The 12,728-nt window shown below is 45.4% G+C and overlaps 1 protein-coding gene across 2 annotated transcripts in view; it reads right to left on the bottom strand.

Moving 5' to 3' along the window:
• The window catches only part of LOC139538040 (bifunctional heparan sulfate N-deacetylase/N-sulfotransferase 1-like), a 107,862-nt gene that overhangs the window by 10,628 nt on the left and 84,506 nt on the right, over positions 1 to 12,728 (bottom strand). For both annotated transcript variants that reach the window (XM_071339953.1, XM_071339954.1), the window contains 5 exons: positions 3,437 to 3,524; positions 2,974 to 3,128; positions 2,567 to 2,752; positions 1,171 to 1,299; positions 773 to 955 (listed from right to left, as the gene is read on the bottom strand). In XM_071339953.1, coding sequence (XP_071196054.1) covers positions 773 to 955; positions 1,171 to 1,299; positions 2,567 to 2,752; positions 2,974 to 3,128; positions 3,437 to 3,524 — 741 coding nt within the window. The remainder of the gene's footprint in view (positions 1 to 772; positions 956 to 1,170; positions 1,300 to 2,566; positions 2,753 to 2,973; positions 3,129 to 3,436; positions 3,525 to 12,728) is intronic.

The raw sequence follows: 12,728 nt of genomic DNA, 5'->3' as shown, positions 1-12,728 counted from the left end.
GGAGCAGACTCAAACATTCAGTTACTGATTCACCCCTTGATCAATTATGCTTGTACAAGAAAGGACTAGGGAAGGAACCCGTAATCAGTATCAGGCAGGCTGTCTTTCCATTGTTTTTCCTGAGTGGTAAGTAGCCTTCAGTGTATCTGTGTGGAAAATAGTTCAGAGCAGCCCTGCAAGGCGAGCATCTTCATGTGCCTCAGGGTCAATCTGCATGTCAAGCTGACGCCAACTGCCTTCAATCTACCTGCCTCCTTCCCTTCGGTCCCCACTGACATCTGCCTGATGGGTAATGAAGTGACCAGGATATCACATTAATCCCAAGACACTTAACACAGCGCTGTGATGAAGAAGCCTTTGGACCCAGGCAGGCACAAGTTTGCTCCAAACTTCAAAGGGAGCCGGCCGGCTCACATTAACCTCTCCCCTTTGTGAGAACTCAATATTGACAGTCAGTGTGAGCAACTGCCAAGATGGCACTTGGACCTCTTAGGGAAGGAAACCTGTCTTCTTTCTGCGTTGATGGGAAACAGTGTCAGAGTGCTACTGTGGAAGCAGGAGCACCACAAAACCACAGTTCAAAGAGCCAGCCTCTCCTCGCCGTACCTACCAAAATAACATTTGCACTGTATGACGCAATGGAGACTGAGTCAAAAGGCAACATCTCTTCTAGCCTTCTCTTAAATGACAGCCTGGTTTATGATAGTCCCGAGTTCCAAACACCCAGTGACCCCACAGCTCTCATGGCCTCTCACACAAAAAAAACACACACCTGCCAGATGGGGTCTCTCTCCTCGGGGAAGATCTGGAAGTAGCGCTGGGCCAGCTGCACAGGCGCCAGGGTCTGCAGCCGCAGGTTGGTCCATGTCTGGACGAACTTCACCAGGTTCTTAAAAGTGTACAGACCCAGACGGTCATTCCCGTAGTTGGACAGGTGGGTCATAAAGATGCTGATCTGTGAGGACGGAATGAAAAAAACCAGAACGACATTCAGAGACCACGCAATGCACCGTCGTTTCCAACCACCCTGGCACAAAATGAATTTAAAAAAAAGTATAAATAAAATCAATTTAAAAAAAGGGTTTTCAAAGCAGCCGTAGAGAGAAGAGCAGCACTATCCGTGATGGTGAAATGCAATCCTCTCTTGATGCTAGTGGTGTCTGGTCTCACCGGGTTGAGGAGCACCGTGAGGAAGAGCTCCCCTCCGTTGATGAGTTTGTCCAGCTCCTTGGGTCCTCCAGGGTACTCGTTGTAGAAGATGGTGTGAGTGAACAGGCCACACGTCTGCCTGGGCAGCACCTACAGTACATTAACACACACAATCAATATTACATAGCAACACATCTGCACAGTGGGGAGTGTACTAATAGAAGCAGACCCTGGTACCCAGTGAATAACTAATCAAATACACAAAAGTCCAAACATGGCCACTCGGTCAGAAATGCTTGAGGACTTTTTATTCCTCTGGGTTGACCACACTCTTCCAGCTCAGGTGGTTCAATATCATTATCCCAATAAACTAGAGTGGTCACACTGTCATTGTGGAGAATGAAATATGACGTAGCTCAATTTAGTCTGTCAGCGAACCCAGTTCTCGATCCGAACACAAAGCCTCTGTCCTAACATAGTTAAAACACAACAACTCGCAATCGGTTGGCATCTGAGCACACAATCATGCTAGCACTGTCTGTTCAGCCGAGGTGCACGGTGTATCAAATCGGGCCCTGTCATAATAGCTAGCTGGGGCTGTGGGTAAAAATAGCAGCGAAAGCAGCAGTGAAATGCTTAGGGAGGGAAAGGAAGGGAAGGCTGGATGTGCAGACTGAAGCTCCCAGGCTTTTCTCGCTCTCTCTGATTTTTGAAAACACAAGAGTGGCTAACGGTCCCACGCTAACGGGAGTCACAGACTGCTGATGAAGGGGTAAAGAGGGAGTGGAAGAAAGAAGAGGGAGAGAGAGAGAGAAAAAAAATCTAGGTTTACTCCTCAGAGGGTCTCTGCCAACTACCCAGTGAATATTTCACAGGGACGTGTTGAGGTCGGAATTAACATCTCCGCGACATCATCGCACTCCTCCAACAGACAATAAATAAATAACTGAAAACTGCTGGAGCTAGAAAAAGGGGCCTTCTGACAGAGAAAAAAAAAAAAAAAAAAAATCCTAAACACATTGTGTATAAAGAAAATACAAATGTCTTTCAGCTTTAAAATGTATGAGACATCTGAGCGTAAATATCTTACCCAGGCAAGCTGTTGTTTATGCCCATGCCAAGCATATGGACATAAAATTACACTTCGTAGAGATACTGTAAATAAATTGGCATTGACAGCGATATTACATTCGTCTGAAAATGACAATGTTCTCGTCACATCACAAGCCAAGCAGTTGTCTTTGTTGATTTTGGCAGGGCTGTCATCGACGGTGAGATTGTCATGTTGAGCGAGCTTAACATAGCAATCATAGCAGATCATTTCAAGAACAGCTAGTTTATACATAGAACCTAGTGTGTGTGTGTGTGAGAGAGAGAGAGAGCATGAGGATAGGGGGTGATTGGGCCGAGTTCTTACACTGATGCCACTGTGGTAGAAGCCTCGTCTGAAGCGGGCAGGTTTGAGGTGGGGGTACTCCTCCGTGCTGGTCACCTTGATGCCCCACACCTTCTTCCAAGCGTCGTACAGCTGGACGTGGACGGGGTACACCCCAGAGTGGTGGGGAGCCACCGCGTAGCCCATGTTGGTGGGGATGCCATGCTCCTGGGCAGAGAGAACCGGTTGATTCAACACGTTATGATTTAATTCACCGTGCTATTTTTCTACCTTTTTTAAAAATCAACCGTAATGCTAACATTCAAACAGAAAAGCATTTTTTTAACACACCACCTAGTATGACGTCTCCTAGTATCAATATAACAAAACCCTCAGTGTGTAGAATATGTAGAGTGTGTGTAAAGACCGCAGAGGCCACCCCAACCTACCTGCGCAAACCTCCTGTTGAGCAGCATCTGTTCGGCCAGCACGGATTGGTTGTGGAAAAGGTGGGGCTGCATGTGGCTCCACATGTGGGGGAACCACCAGAACTCTTTCCCATAGGAGAGGAGCAGGTCATCCCCCAGGTCCTCCTCATCCGTACCTGGAGCATAGAGACAGAGGGAGACTGGGAGTTTAGTCTAGTCTACACATACGCAGGCATAGGTGTGTGGCGGTGCTGAAAACCTAGCTATTAGTGCTGAAGTTCATTCATTAATAAGCATAAAAATTTGCGCATTTTTTTGTTGATATTTGATCTATGCATTTTCTTGGTGATGTACCTCATGATCAATGGTATTCTCTGGAACATACAAGACTTGGATTGTCTGTCATGAGACATTCTATTATAAGCTCTGCCCTGGGTTCGCCTATACAGTCATACAGTGGGTAACCAACTGCCTGTCCACTCACCAGTATGGAAGAACTTCCCAGAGAAGCCCAGGTTGAAGGTGAAGTTGGGGACGAAGGTTCGGAGGTCATTCTGGGTCTCCAGTAGGGCCTGGACAGAGGGGACATGGATAACTGTTAGGAGTCATTCACATGCATTACATACATTTAATACACTACCATTCAAACGTTTGGGGTCAATTAGAAATGTCCTTGCTTTTGAAAGAAAAGCACATATTTTGTCCATTAAAGTAACATCAAATTGATCAGAAATACAGTGTAGACATAGTTAATGTTGTAAATGACTATTGTAGCTGGAAACGGCTGATTCTTTATGGAATATCTACATAGGCGTACAGAGGCCCATTATCAGCAACCATCACTCCTGTGTTCCAATGGCATGTTGTGTTAGCTAATCCAAGTTTATCATTTTAAAAGGCTAATTGATCATTAGAAAACCCTTTAGCAATTATGTTAGAACAGCTGACAACTGCTGTGCTGATTAAAGAAGCCATAAAACGGTCCTTCTTTAGATTAGTTGAGTATCTGGAGCATCAGCATTTGTGGGTTCGATTACAGGCTCAAAATGGCCAGAAACAAAGTACTTCCTTCTGAAACTCATCAGTCTATTCTTGTTCTGGGAAATGAAGGCTATTCCTTGCGAGAAATTGCCAAGAAACTGAAGATCTCGTTGATCTTCATTATAAAAGGTTTTAAACACTGTTTCCCATGCTTGTTCAATGAACCATAAATAATTAATGAACATGCACCTGTGGAACAGTTGTTAAGACACTAACAGCTTACAGATGGTAGGCAATTAAGGTCAGTTATGAAAACTTAGGACACTAAAGAGGCCTTTCTACGGACTCTGAAAAACACCAAAATAATGATGCCCAGGGTCCCTGCGTGAACGTGCCTTAGGCATGCTGCAAGTAGGCATGAGGACTGCAGATGTGGCCAGGGAAATAAATTGCAATGTTCGTACTGTGAGACGCCTAAGACAGCGCTACAGGGAGACAGGACAGACAGCTGATCGTCCTCGCAGTGGCAGACCACGTGTAACAACACCTGCACAGGATCGGTACATTCGAACATCACACCTGCGGGACAGGTACAGGATGGCAACAACAACTGCCCGAGTTACACCAGGAACGCACAATCCCTCCATCAGTGCTCAGACTGTCCGCAATAGGCTGTGAGAGGCTGTACTGAGGGCTTGTAGGCCTGTTGTAAGGCAGGTCCTCACCAGACCTCACCGGCAACAACGTCGCCTATGGGCACAAACCCACCGTCGTTGGAGCAGACAGGACTTGCAAAAAGTGCTCTTCACTGACGAGTCGCGGTTTTGTCTCACCAGGAGTGATGGTCCGATTTGCATTTATCGTCGAAGGAATCAGCGTTACACTGAGGCCTGTACTATGGAGTGGGATCAATTTGGAGGTGGAGGGTCCGTCATGGTCTGGGGCGGTGTGCCACAGCATCATCGGACTGAGCTTGTTGTCATTGGTGGCAATCTCAACGCTGTGCGTTACAGGGAAGACATCCTCCTCCCTCATGTGGTACCCTTCCTGCAGGCTCTTCCTGACATGACCCTCCAGCATGACAATGCCACCAGCCATACTGCTCATTCTGTGCGTGATTTCCTGCAAAACAGGAATGTCAGTGTTCTGCCATGGCCAGCGAAGAGCCCGGATCTCAATCCCATTGAGCATGTCTGGGACCTGTTGGATCGGAGGGTGAGGGCTAGGGCCATTCTCCCCAGAAATGTCTGGGAACTTGCAGGTGCCTTGGTGGAAGAGTGGGGTAACATCTCACAGCAGGAACTGGCAAATCTGGTGCAGTCCACAAGGAGGAGATGCACTGCAGCACTTAATGCAGCTGGTGACCACACCAAATACTGACTTACTTTTGATTTTGACCCCCCCTTTGTTCAGGGACACATTATTCAATTTCTGTTAGTCACATGTCTGTGGAACTTGTTCAGTTTGTCTCAGTTGTTGAATCTTATGTTCATACAAATATTTACACTTGTTAAGTTTGCTGAAATAAACGCAGTTGACAGTGAGAGGACGTTTCTTTTTTTTGCTGAGTTTACTTACACACACACACACACACACACGCACACGCACACGCACACACACACACACACACACACACACACACACACACACACACACACACAAAGTATTCAGACCCCTTGACTTTATCCACATTTTGTTACGTTACAGCCTTATTCCAAAATGGTTTAAATATGTTTTTTCCTCATCAATCTACACACAATACCCCATCATGACAAAAACAGTTTTTTCGACATTTTTGCAGGGAGGTGACCAAGAACCCAATGGTCACTGACAGAGCTCCAGAGTTCCTCTGTGGAGATGGGAGAACATTCCAGAAGGACAACCATCTCTGCAGCACTCCACCAATCAGGCCTTGATGGTAGAGTGGATAGACAGAAGCCACTCCTCAGTAAAAAGCACATGACAGCCCACTTGGAGTTTGCCAAATGGCACCTAAAGGACTCAGACCATGAGAAACAATATTCTCTGGTTTCATGAAACCAAGATTGAACTCTTTAGCCTGACTGCCAAGCGTCACATCTGGAAGAAACATGGCACCATCCCTACGGTGAAGCATGCTGGTGGCAGAATCACGCTGTGGGGATGTTTTTCAGCGGCAGGGGCTGGGAGACAAGTCAGGATCGAGGGAAATATGAACGGAGCAAAGTACAGAGAGATCCTTGATGAAAACCTGCTTCAGAGCACTCAGGACCTCAGACTGGGGTGAAGGTTCACCTTCCAACAGGACAACGATCCTAAGCACACAGCCAAGACAACGCAGGAGTGGCTTCGGGACAAGTCTCTGAATATCCTTGAGTGGACCAGCCAGAGCCCGGACTTGAACATCTCTGGAGAGACCTGAAAGTAGCTGTGCAGCGACGCTCCCCATCCAACTGGACAGAGCTTGAGAGGATCTGCAGAGAAGAATGGGAGAAACTCCCCAAATACAGGTGTGCCAAGTAGCATCATACTGTACCTAAGAAGACGAGACCGTAATCGCTGCCAAAGGTGCTTCAACAAAGTACTGAGTAAAGGGTCTGAACACTTATGTAAATGTGTCATTTCAGATTTTGCTTTGTCATTATGGGGTATTGTGTGTAGATCGATGAGGGAAAAGACAATTTAATCCATTTTAGAATAAGCCCGTAACGTAGAAAATAATAATAAATACTTCCCGAATGCACTGTACGTGAACTATTTTCGATGTTTACTGGACAGAGAGAGAGGGAGGTGGGGTGAAAGGTAGGAGAGAGATCTGAAAGAGCCTTTGCGCTACATCTTCCATGTGCCTTAGATCACTAGGCCACCACATACGCATTCTTTATCCGTTACTCCAAGACGCACTGCAGTTAGCGGCAGTGCTTCAGTCCACACATGTCCCCCCGGCACAGACAGACAAATGCACTCTCCCTCCCTCTCTGACAAACACACACTGATGTCAGTTGTTTATTGTGCCTCCAGCAACTTAGCGTCTGTCTCGTCATCCCTCTATACTTCATTACCCCGTCCACATTCACTTTGCATCTGGGTCCATTTGTTTTTTTTTTAGGTTTAGCCCCGCACTGCCACAGCTCAATCAAAGCCTGATTCATATTTAACACTGTGGTGGCAGACAAGACGACAATGCTTTGATTGTGTTTGTGTTTCATTCCCTCATTCCCCCCTTCACGGAAGAACAGTCCATTGCACCGGAATGGGCCTCTCAGAAGAAGAATACGAGAGGAGAGATAAACAACACAAACGATGCAAAGCTGCGTCTGTATCAAATATTCATGCTGTAGGGCCCGGTCTGCGGACGCCCCTTGAACAGTGACTCATCACAAAGCAAAGCCGAAGATAGTGGTTGAGCTGAGCTTCACACCCTGCTGCTGCTGCTGCGGCAGGGAGGGGGTGTTAAAAGGCCTGGACGGCTAGAAAGACTGGATGGACAAAGGATGTCCTCGGGGTTGGAGGGAGAGAGAAAAAGATGTAGACAAACACTGGAGGGCGGTTCGTGACCTTTTGTTTGAAATAAGTGTTTGACTGAGGAGGAGGCTGTATGGGATTCCAGTCTCACGGAGTCTTATTCTACTTTCAAAAGAGACATTGGATGGCAATACAATAAAATATATTCTGTTCCACTCAGTTGCATTCTGATCCTTCTCTGGCTGTGAAGGGGATATACAGTGACAGCGTGAGGGAGAGACAACCATGGCAGTCAGGCCAGCTGTGTCCCCCTGTCCTGTGTCCTCAAGACGGCACCCCCTGGGGACAGACATGTTGGTGGCTGCCCCTGTGCCCCTCGGTCACTGCCACATCTGCACAACTCTGGCATGGGCTCACTCACACATGGTAAAGTCACCTGGCTGTCTCACTGTCTGTGTCCCTCCAAGGTCAGCTCTGCCTCTGGCGTCGACACCTGAATGACTCACTGCTTATTATAGTTAAGTGTTTTTTATACATTTATTTTTATTCGAAATTCAGTTTAGCTTCAGTTGGTTTTCAGACCCGATTTGCTCGTTTTTATTTAGTTTTAGTTTTCTAAAAAAACATTTATGTTTTTATATGATTTAGTTTCAGTTTCAGGGTTCGGGACAAAAAGGACGCGTGGGAGACTAGGAGCCATTTGGTTTGTATAGTTTGTGTTTTTTGGGATGTCACGTCTTGCCACTATGGGGCGGTAATACATAAGGTGATGGGGTCAGGTAATAGGTTTAAATTATAAAGTCAATATCAACGTGACTTGAATTTAAAAGGAATAGCGCCTAGACTGGTACAAGGGATGTGGTAGAATGAAACTCTTGCTTATGTTCACACCAATCCAATGCTTTAACTTTAGTAGTACATGTCAGAAGAATCAATAACTGTGACCTTTATCTGACAAAGTTCTCAAAGTAATCCTCTACGGGGCTTTGCTGTTATCGACCGACCACTGGAGGTTCACGGTTTGCTATTGCTTAAACACTGCGCTCACCCTTTGGCTAGGTCATCTACCTAGCGGATTTCTTCCCTTTTAGCTAGCTTGTGATGCACAAGCAAGGTCCATTTCAAACCTCACCATTTCCTGGCAGCATTTACCAGCCAGATTCAGTGGCTTGAATCACCTCCAAAAGCATGAAAACCCCATGAATGTTAGGCACACAGTTTAGGAAAAAAATAAACTAAAAACGGACATAATTCATGATGGTTTTTATTTTAGTTTTTGTTTTGGAGTCAAAGATAGTTTCAGTATAGTTAGTTTTTAGTTTGTTAATTCTTTTATTTCAGTTTACTAAATCGTTTTTTTATGACTAGTTGTTGTCTTAGTTTACTATAATAACCTTGGCACTATCACACAGTAAAGCTCTCTGGGAATATGTATGCCAGCAATAGAATAGGGCATATTGATATGCAACAGATTAGTGACTAGCAGAGGTGTGGACTCGAGTCACATGACTTAGACTGGAGTCTGCCTCGAGACACACATTTCATTACTTGAAACTCGAGTTGATAGAAAAAAGAAAAAAAAACTTCAATCTGACCAGGTTTAATAACGTTTTGTAACTCATTTTGTGGCACAGAGTCTCCGTGGATTAGGGTAATGTGGGGTAACAAGCTCCCCCCACCTGAGAACAATGTCCAATTGCTGGCACAGTTTGGTATGTGGATGATGGTCAGGCTTAGGCCAACAAACTATGAAGGGAAATAAGTGGCTACAGTTTACACTTATTTCATTAAAATGTTTTTAGAAAATGGGCATTTTCCCCAAGTACCGGGGTAACTGCGTCTTGAATGTTGACCAATGACCAGTCATTAGCATGCAAAGGCGGGCACACATTAGTGACCAGAAAGCGCTTGTTTAATTTTCAATTTTTTTTCCTGGCAAAAACAGAGTAGCCTATGCCTTCCTACATTACTATTATCTATATAAAGTCCAATTTAGCAATCTGCTACGGACGCATCTTTGCCACAACAATAGGCAACCAGGTGATTTCATTGATCATTTTCATATTTCAGATCGGTCTAGTTTGGGTGGGTTATAACTCTATACCTCAGTGGTGGTACTGGCTATATGTCTAAAGAAGGCTGTAACATTGCACTACCTTCAATACTGATGGGATGAAGACGTAACTAGGGCTGTTACGGTGACCGTATTACCGTCACACGGTCAGTCACTAGTCATGACCGCAGTTCAATTCCACGTGACCGTTTAGTCACGGTAACTAGGCTTCTCCAACCTCTGATGCTGCTGATGGTCAACATCCTGCTGACGGTCTATATTTCTCAACTTTCCTAATATCAAGCACACTACTGATCTTTACAACAGGAGTATAGCCTACCTGGCTGGCATGAAAATGAACCATGAGAAAAACGTCCTCCATTCGCTATTTAAGCACCCAGATGACATGTATTTTCCCCCTGCACATGTTCCGAGACAGGTGCATGATACTGGTCCATTTTAAATCAAAACTCATTTCTAAAATATATTATGTAGTATATGTAAAGACAAGATTACATTAAGAATAGTCTGATGGGTGACAATATTAGCCTTTCACTAGTGAATGAGGCCCAGCTTGTGTGCAGTAAGGCAAGAAACAGTGCAGGCCTTTTGCGACTTTTTCAAATTATAGTCACACACCTCATGTAGCCGAGCCCATAGGCCTATATGTTTTGATAAGGTTTGTATCACAACTAAAGTGGCCAAATAATTTTAAGAAGTTAAGCACTTTAATCCACTTTACAACCAATGTCGAGCTTAACTAGCATACATAGGCGGCGCATAAGTTTCAAGTTTGAAGACACGTTTGAGGTCACTTTTGAGAATGGTGTTTTCCCACTACTGGATTGCATTTTGGAACATTCACGCTTATAGCCTACGGCCGTGTGCGCATTGCGGCGCTTATTATGTGAAGAAATAGCCTAATAGTTTATCAACATTTTAAGCTTAATGTTCTGATTTGTTGCATCAGCCCCATTGCTTTAAAAAGAAATGTGACGTGAGTGGTTGTATTCATTTGGGATCTATCGCATCCCACAACTGTCCCAGACTATGTTTGGAATATTTCTTCCTCGCAATAGAATAGGTCAACCTTTGCACTATTGGGGATAGTAGATTGACATAGACTAGTGCTTTTGCTGTTCGTTAGGCCTACTCATCTTGTTGGGTGACGAAAATCCTCACATGGTCTCTCCTATCATTGCTATGCAGACGACACACAATTAATCTTCTCCTTTCCCCCCTCTGATAACCAGGTGGTGAATCGCATCTCTGCATGTCTGGCAGACATATCAGTGTGGATGACGGATCACCACCTCAAGCTGAACCTCGGCAAGACGGAGCTGCTCTTCCTCCCGGGGAAGGACTGCCCGTTCCATGATCTCGCCATCACGGTTGACAACTCCATTGTGTCCTCCTCCCAGAGTGCTAAGAACCTTGGCGTGATCCTGGACAACACCCTGTCGTTCTCAACTAACATCAAGGCGGTGACCCGTTCCTGTAGGTTCATGCTCTACAACATTCGCAGAGTACGACCCTGCCTCACGCAGGAAGCGGCGCAGGTCCTAATCCAGGCACTTGTCATCTCCCGTCTGGATTACTGCAACTCGCTGTTGGCTGGGCTCCCTGCCTGTGCCATTAAACCCCTACAACTCATCCAGAACGCCGCAGCCCGTCTGGTGGTCAACTTTCCCAAGTTCTCTCACGTCACCCCGCTCCTCCGCTCTCTCCACTGGCTTCCAGTTGAAGCTCGCATCCGCTACAAGACCATGGTGCTTGCCTACGGAGCTGTGAGGGGAACGGCACCTCCGTACCTTCAGGCTCTGATCAGGCCCTACACCCAAACAAGGGCACTGCGTTCATCCACCTCTGGCCTGCTCGCCTCCCTACCTCTGAGGAAGTACAGTTCCCGCTCAGCCCAGTCAAAACTGTTCGCTGCTCTGGCACCCCAATGGTGGAACAAACTCCCTCACGACGCCAGGTCAGCGGAGTCAATCACCACCTTCCGGAGACACCTGAAACCCCACCTCTTTAAGGAATACCTAGGATAGGATAAAGTAATCCTTCTAACCCCCCCCCCCCCCCCTTAAAAGAGTTAGATGCACTATTGTAAAGTGGTTGTTCCACTGGATATCATAAGGTGAATGCACCAATTTGTAAGTCGCTCTGGATAAGAGCGTCTGCTAAATGACTTAAATGTAAATGTAAATGAAAAGTAAATGTGGACAGTTCTAACATCTTCAATTAATTCAATAAGGACGAGCGCAGTTGCGTTCCCGATTCGTCTGTCTTCACTTGTAGCCTACGTCGGAGCTGAGATGCCTGTGAGAAGGACCCGATCACGTGACGTGCATTGGCTAATAATAATTGCGATATCTGAGAGAGCCATGTGAGTGAAAGGTTTTTCGGGGCACGGCGATTGGCAGCCGGGAGAATGGAATTTTAATTATTACATTCAGACCAAGAGCACAACGGCCGCAAAAGGCATGGATGTTTTTAGGGGGCATTATGGCTACACAAGGGGGATGCCCCCGGGAAATTCGAGGCATAATCAAGAGCTTGTCAAATTGTGAACGAGAGACTGATGAAGTGTGTGCAGCCTGTGCAAGAAACAAAGCAGAGCGCATGCCTTTGAGGGAACTCTTTTCTAATTATCATTGTAGACGCATCATGCAGCCTTAGAATGAATAAAAAAATCTAAACATATAGCCCAACGTTTGTATCACAACTAAAGTTGCATAAATAACTCAAAATAAAACATATAGGGGGACCTGTTTCTTCGTTAACCGCTGAACACAATAGCCGCACGCGCGCACTTCCTCAGAAATCGCTCAGAGAAAATATCCTTTCCATTTTATTCCACTATGTTCAATTGTGTTCTTCAAACTACAAAACAATATAAAATAATGCCACGGAATTCTAAGCAAATATTGTCTGCTAGCCAGATCAGGGTCTAACATAAGGACACTCATAGTAAGGTATTATGTTCTTCTGAAATAACTACATTTTCTTCATAACATGTTTCTTTGGACCTGTCTAAAATAAATAAACGGATTTACTGTGATGGCGTAGGCTATATTAATTGGATTTACTAGACGTTTTCAAATGTAGATGTTCCAAAAGTCTTCATCAGTGGCTTGAAGGCTATGCGTGTGAAGAAAGGAGATGCTAAAGCTGTTTATGTTAATTAGCGGTCAATTACCGTGAGACCGGCAGTTATTTGCTTGACAATCACCGGTTGATTACATTTCCTGACACCCACAGCCCTAGATAACATAATCTGGCTAATTAATAATGATAT

This window comes from Salvelinus alpinus, chromosome 13, assembly GCF_045679555.1.
Source record: "Salvelinus alpinus chromosome 13, SLU_Salpinus.1, whole genome shotgun sequence".
NCBI lineage: Eukaryota > Metazoa > Chordata > Actinopteri > Salmoniformes > Salmonidae > Salvelinus > Salvelinus alpinus.
This window is presented reverse-complemented; position numbering and strand designations above follow the sequence as displayed.